The sequence below is a fragment of the Vollenhovia emeryi genome, unplaced genomic scaffold, assembly GCF_000949405.1.
Source record: "Vollenhovia emeryi isolate VEMERY1.0 unplaced genomic scaffold, V.emery_V1.0 DF939315.1, whole genome shotgun sequence".
NCBI classification, from domain to species: domain Eukaryota; kingdom Metazoa; phylum Arthropoda; class Insecta; order Hymenoptera; family Formicidae; genus Vollenhovia; species Vollenhovia emeryi.
In genome coordinates this window covers 1,148-8,235 of record NW_011967051.1, presented here as the reverse complement: position 1 = coordinate 8,235, position 7,088 = coordinate 1,148, and the positions used below count along the sequence as shown (strand labels likewise).

The 7,088-nt window shown below is 40.6% G+C and overlaps 1 protein-coding gene across 1 annotated transcript; it reads right to left on the bottom strand.

Moving 5' to 3' along the window:
- Positions 1 to 932: 932 nt before the first annotated feature.
- On the bottom strand, positions 933 to 3,227 carry LOC105558746. The gene is made up of 3 exons (XM_012006618.1): positions 2,900 to 3,227; positions 1,781 to 2,637; positions 933 to 1,634 (listed from the first exon to the last, which is right to left on the bottom strand). The coding sequence occupies exons 1-3, from the start codon at positions 3,225 to 3,227 to the stop codon at positions 933 to 935; spliced, it is 1,887 nt and encodes a 628-aa protein (XP_011862008.1).
- Positions 3,228 to 7,088: the final 3,861 nt, after the last annotated feature.

Sequence of the window (7,088 nt, the reverse complement as noted above, 5' to 3'; positions counted from 1 at the left end):
AAAAACGTCTGAGCCAATAAGTGCACGGAGGAGCTGAAGGCCGGGCTCGGCAGACATGCAAAATGGTGTATTTGTTGACATCTCTCAAGATCCGATAGCGAGAGGTGGAGTCACGCATCGATCGATGAGAGACGGGGGCGAGCGGGGAGCGGTGAGCGGGCGAACGGCGCGCAGCAAGCGAACGCGCGACATATGACACCGCGCCGAAAAAGTTTTTCTGGTGGTAGGAGAATAATACACCATTTTGCATGTCTGCCGAGTCCGGCCTTCAGCTCCTCCGTGCACTTATTGGCTCAGATGTTTTTCTTAATTACACGATAATAATTACTAAATTTGTAAAATGGTATATAACTTTTCTTCTCAGCTTGACCCAATCTACTATAATCTTTGGAGTCGTTCAAATCGATTCAGACACCCTGTATATATATAATCTTTATTGACTCCCCTCAGGGTTGCAAAGCACTTTTCGAGGGAGTGTTCCCGAACCCTTTACACTTTCTAAACTTAGCCTACTTTTTTTCCGCTACGCGAAGAAGTCGTGTGCCCTGTGGCTTATCCCGTCACACGCCTCCTCCACCCTTCTCTCACCACGCACACACACGCTTGGACGTCCGTTTCCTTGGCCTGTGTTTTCCACATCTTCCCTCTAAACTGCTCGGTCTGCCCCTCCCCATTCCCTCCTTTCACTCTCAATCATTCATTCCTCGTTCACTCGCTCACTCACTCTCTCTCTCTCCCCCTCTCTCTCCCTCCCCCCTCTCTCTCTAGTTCTCTCAGCCACTCCTCCCCCTCCCCCTCTTCTCCAAGAATCCTCCCAACCTCTTGTTGCCAACACCCCTCGTTACCGTTCTCCCACCTCCTACACTCCTCCCACACGTGCTCCCATCTCTCTTCTCCCATTCCACATAGCCTGCATTTCCTCTCCTCCTCTCTCATCCAATACTGCCCCCCCTCACCTCGTTTCCTAGTCTGCTTCTCGCTATCCTTCTCCACCTACTGTCTCCCCATCCCTTTTTAAGATATATTGGTATTTGCTCCGTTTTGATATATTTATACCACTCGTTGTACTTCGAGTTCCTTATTTTTTCCCATCTCTCTTGTTTTCCCAAATCCCTCCCTGCCTTGATCAATTCCTCTACCATTGTTTCCCCTTTTTCCCTCCTCCTCCTTACCTCCTTTATCTCCCACCCTCTCCTCTCAAAGAATTCTATCCTGCCTCTCTCCCACCTCGATAACTCCTTCCCTCCTTCTGCTCTTCTCTTTATCTCTTCTAAACACCTCCTCGCTATCTCACTACCTTTCCCTTCCTCTAATCTTCTCTCCCATTCCCATGCTCTTCTCAACCCTGCCCTTTCCCTTAGCTTTTCCCTTTGCACCTCCTCCCTTACCATATACCCTGGCGTCCTTCTGTCTACTCCTAGTACCCATCTCAAATATTTCTCCTGACATCTTTCCATTGATTCTCTCTCCTCCCATCCCCATACCTCCACACCATATCCTATCACCGACCATACCAAACTATCATAAAGCCATATTTTCTTTTCCCATTCTCTTCCGAATCTTCTTTTGCCTATCCCCCATACTTGTCCCATTACTGCCATTCCTTGCTTAATTCTCTCCTTCACGTGCTCTTCCTGCCCTCCATTTTTTGCATAACATATCCTAAATATTTATATTCCTTTGTTTCCTCAATCCTGCTTCCCTTCCATCTCCAATTTATCTTTTTCTCCCTTCCTCCTCGTTTCCTAAATCTAACTATCTTTGTCTTCCCCACGTTTACCTCCATACCTTTCCTATCCATATATCTCTCCAGTCTTGCCATCATCGCTCTCATTCCCTTTTGCTCCTCTGCCAACACTGCCACATTGTCTGCATATCCTAGCGTATAAATTTTCTCCTCTCCCAATTTTACTCCTCCCCATCTTCCCTTTTTTAACACCTCTTCCATGTCTGCCATGATCAGGTTAAACATGATCGCACTTAACGGACATCCCTGCCTTACGCCCCTTCCTGTCCAAAATATCCCTCCCGCCTCTTCTCCTACTCTCACTCTGCTTTTCGTTTCCGCTAATATCTCCTCACATCTGCTGATCAAGCCCTCCCTGATTCCTCTCTCCCTCATCGCCTTTATAAGTATCCCTCTGTCTACCGAGTCAAATGCTGCTTTCAGATCTAGAAATAGTACCACCAATTTCCCTCTTTTCCTATTTGTTTGCCTGTTCACCAGATAATTTAGTGCATAAACGTTATCCATCGCTCCCATCCCTTTCCTGAACCCAGCCTGATTCTGCGGTATTGCTTCCTTCTCCTCCATTTCCTGCCTTAACCTGCCTGCTAATACCGACGCATATATCTTGTACGAGTATAACGTCGGCAATAGCGTGACTCCTCTGTATTCTTTTACCACTCTTCCTTCTCTTTTTTTGATTATCGGTACTATTATTCCCTCCTTCCATCCTTCTGGCCATCCTTCTCCTCTCCAAATTCTGTTACACATCTTCTCTATCCACTCCTCTATCTTTTCTCCTCCATACTTCCATGCTTCATTCGGTATCTCGTCCTCTCCCGTCGCTTTATTGTTCTTCAAATTCCTCACTACATTCCTTATTTCTTCTCTGCTAATCTCAGGCTCACTCCCTAGTAGCACAGTGCATTGGATAAACATTGGCCCAATATTTGGTTATATTGGGCCAATGTTTAACCAATGTTTGCCCAATGCACTGTGCTACTAGGGCTGTCCATTCTGTCTCTCTCCTCCCTCCCTCTGATCACTCTTCCTTCTACCCCCCCTAACAATTCTTTAAAATATTCATCCCATTCCTCTATCTTTATATCTTCATTTACTTCTCTCTTTTTCTTCTTTCCTTTCTGATTACGTTCCATATTTTCCCTTTCTTACTCTCCTCCATCGCCCATCTCTCCCATCTCTCATTTTCTTTTCTCTTCTTTTCATCGCATACTCTTCTGAATTCCCTCTTCTCGTTGCTGTACATCTCTTTCCCAGTTATTCCTTTCCTCCATCTCCTCAGTTCCTCCTTCGCCTTTCTCTTTAACTCCTTACATTCCTCATCCCACCATCCTTCTCTCCTCTCTCCTTCCCCCCTCCCTCCTTCTTCCTCCTTAATCATCTCCTCTTTTATCCTTTTGTTCATCTGTTCAATTTCCTCCTCCACTTCTCCTTCTTCCACTCTCACCTCTCCCATCCTTTCCCTATACCTCTCCCTCATACCTTCCGTCCATATTTCCCTTCTTCTCCCTCCTTCTTTCTTTCTTCTCCTATAACACCTCTCCTTCCCCCCTTCCATTCTTATCGTTATCGGATGATGATCTGAGTCGATGTTGTTTCCTACTTCAAACCTCCTAGCTCTTTCCCAGCCCTCTTAATTTACTATTACGTAATCTATCACTGACTCTTCTCTCCCTCCAGTGTACGTCCATTCTCCTTCTTCATCTCCTTCCATTCCTCCATTTACTATCATCCATCCTCTCTCATCGATGAAGTCTATTAATTCCTCCCCCTCCTTGTTCTCCTTTCCATCCTTCGATTTTCTTTTTTCCCACTCTATTTCTTCCTCCTCCCCTATTCTACCTCCTCTCCTTCCTATTCTAGCATTAAAGTCTCCACCAATTACACAGGTTTACAAATATCGGTCAACTTTTGGACCCAAGAAGACAAGAATGTTTTTTCACGTATTTTTGCGCGCCGAATTCAAATCCGTTGCCCGTTTCCCGCCATCAGCTCAGATTTTTGAGATTTCAGATGTTTGTAACATACAGGGTGTGGCCCAAAAGTCATGAAATATATTTTTTTGCCGCACCCCTTCTGGTCGCAGCGTGTTCGAACCGGTTGGATGAGGTGGGGGGGACCCTTAGCTTCATTGCACACCAATGGTCAGTCTGCTGCGAGAATCAGAAGAATCAGAATATCTGATTTAGTGCACCTTTGTTTCGAGACCACGTCACGACGCGCAATGGCTACTTTCGAGCAACGTTGGGCAACGTTTACTATATATACAGGATGTATCTGAATGATCTGTACTTATGAACTTGCAACTTTTCCGTAAGAACAAAATTTGCGCATACGTTTCTCTTTCGAATGAATTAAAAAATCAAACTGCTGTTATGTCCGTGGCAAAACCGAGGTGTAAATAAACACAGTTTGTAACTCCTATGCGATTTGACGTGAAAATTTCTCCAACCGTTGCAGGAAAATTTCGAACTGTCGTAACTCCAGAAGGAAGCGTTTCCGACATTATGTTCATGGGACATTTCTGTTTGTTTAGGTCTCTGATACTTTATTCCCGAAATTTGTACAGACCATTCAGATACACTCTGCGTTTACCTCTTTATCCTAAAAATAAATATTATATTAATTTTTTAATATTTTATTCAAAATATATTTTATATAATAAAAACACACGAGAACATGCAACTGAATGTTCTATTAATATTTAGTTGGAACATCGGCGGAACTTTCCCCAGTTGACATATTGATATTTTATGAATATTCCTGGAATGTTTCATTAAAATATTTAAATGTTCCATTCATGTTCCATGCAACATTCACGGCATAAGACAATGTTCGTTCCAAGTACATTCCACTGAAATGTTCCAAACATATTTTACGTTGTGCCAAATGGAGATACCAGCAATGTTCCATGGAACATGAATGGAACACTTAAATATTTCAATGAAACATTCCAGGAATATTCATAAAATATCAATATGCTAATTGGGTTCTTTCTTCCTCCTCCGCTATTCGTCTCAACATCCATCTCACTCTTCTTTCCTCGTATGTTAGATTTCCAAAAATACCTTTTCAAAAATACTGTCTCTACAAAAATCTTCTCTACAAAACTATCTTCTCTACAAAAGTAATGATATCATCAACAAATTACGCCAAATATAACAATGGATATTTATATATGTATAACGCGTATTTTTCTTCTACCGTAACCATTCTGTAAATACATCTCATTCGGCCAATAACGTATCCACAGCACCGATGAAAAGAATAGCAACTGTTTAGAAATTTAGAAACTCTGTATCTATTCAGGCGAATTAAGGCCTGTGTCCATGACACTAGTACTTGGACCAAGTACTAGCGTCATGGACACAGGCCTTAATTCGCCTGAATAGATACAGAGTTTCTAAATTTCTAAATAGTTGCTATTCTTTTCACCGGTGTTTTATTATTAACTCCATTATTTTTTCCAATAAAATCTTTAGTTTGATTTTTTAAGAAATATAACATTTTTTAATCCAAAACTAATACTAAAGCAGTTGCTTTACTATTACAATACAACAATACAACTAGTTTGTATAAATATCCGTTGTTATATTTGGCGCAATTTGTTGATATCATTACTTTTGTAGAGAAGATAGTTTTGTAGAGAAGATATTTTTGTAGAGAATATACTTTTGCAAAAATGATAGAGTAACAAAATATATTCGGTTGAATTGGAGCTTATACTTGGTGCTTTTTTTTTACCTTTTTTAAAAAGGTAAGTTTTTACGTGTAAATATTTCACGAAACCAACTCATCTAAAATATAAATGTAAACCGTGGTACTTTGTCGCGGTTACATCTCGTTTACGCAACGCGCTTTTAATTATCTATCGATTTCGTGTAATCTGTTCCATTTTCGGGAAAAGAGAGAAATTTGTGCGACTTCGGCGTTCGCGCTGTAATTCGCTCTGTCGTTCTTCGCAACTCGAACCGGCAGGAAGTAAAGAAAGTCGCTTATCGTACGTCGTCACATTGTATAAATGTAGGGGAAAGTGGGGTAAAGTGGGAAGTGGGGTAAAGTGGGAAATGCCATTTTTCGATGCATTTATGGGTATTGAACTATACCAACTGCTGTCAAATGTTCCTTGCTGCTACTACGTCATTTTTCATAAGTTACTGACGTGTGTGCACGCAGTTTTTCATTCCTCCGTGAATTAGTGAGAAAAATAGTTTGTAAAGTTGTTTTCCTTATTTTCGTGCAAGTGTGTTTCGAGGGTATTTTCAACGTTCCGTTTAAAACGAAAATTGGTAAATTATCTTCTGATTATTATCTTTCCAAATGTAATACGTTGTTTGGACAATTCTAACCTTGTGTCGACGCCATGCCAAAATCTTTAAAACGGCGTGGATGGGGTAAAGTGGGAAATCACTAAATTGTCATTGGAACAATGTTTTTAATAGAAATTATGTGTTTTTATGAAATATTTCATTGCTTTCAGTCATCATGCAACGTAAATACTTTAAAAAACGATAAGATCCACGTGTAGATGTTTCAACTTTGGTACAAGCACTTAAAGACGTCAAAATCGAGATGAAGGCCATATTTATAATTATTCTTAATTTCTTCAAATTTTTTATTTCGATTAACATTTTTGTGAATTCCAAGTTCTAAATAAAGATTTACCATGAAGAAAATTGCAGTTTGCTTCATTTCTAATCAATAATAGCACATTTCCCACTTTACCCCATATTTTTAAAAATAGCTATTTTTTACTTTTGTTCACATTGGAAGACATCTACGACAGAAGAATATTTTTATCTATTACAGATGGGCGAAACTCAGCTAATGTCCACTTTTTGGCGATGGCACACTCACTGTTGCATAAAAATTAATTTTTATGGCTCTATTGCTTCACAGTAAAAACTATTCCCACTTTACCCCACTTTCCCCTAATCAAAAATTATCTTGATTAATTGTTGCAATTAATAACAACTGTTTATCACTGGAAATTGCGCTCACATAATTTATTTCGAGGATTAGATTGAATGACAAAGATTGTAAAATATCGTTTCGTTGCTGATTAATAACTACTTCTTTACCGCAGATTATGCTTCCGATGCTCGCGTTTTATATCACCAATTCAAAAGCGATTTATCCATTCTTCCGAATCAAAAATACAAGTTGTTCGTTTGAGTAATTTGTATGACAGAAAGTCACGCGATATTTGTTAATAATATTTCGTGCGTTTCGCGGTATTTCACATCGCGTACGGGAGTGCCCGAAATTTCGCGCGATCGATGATTTTCGCGAGTGAGTGTTGTGTGAGTGCAACAAGGATATCTGAGAGGATGATGAGACT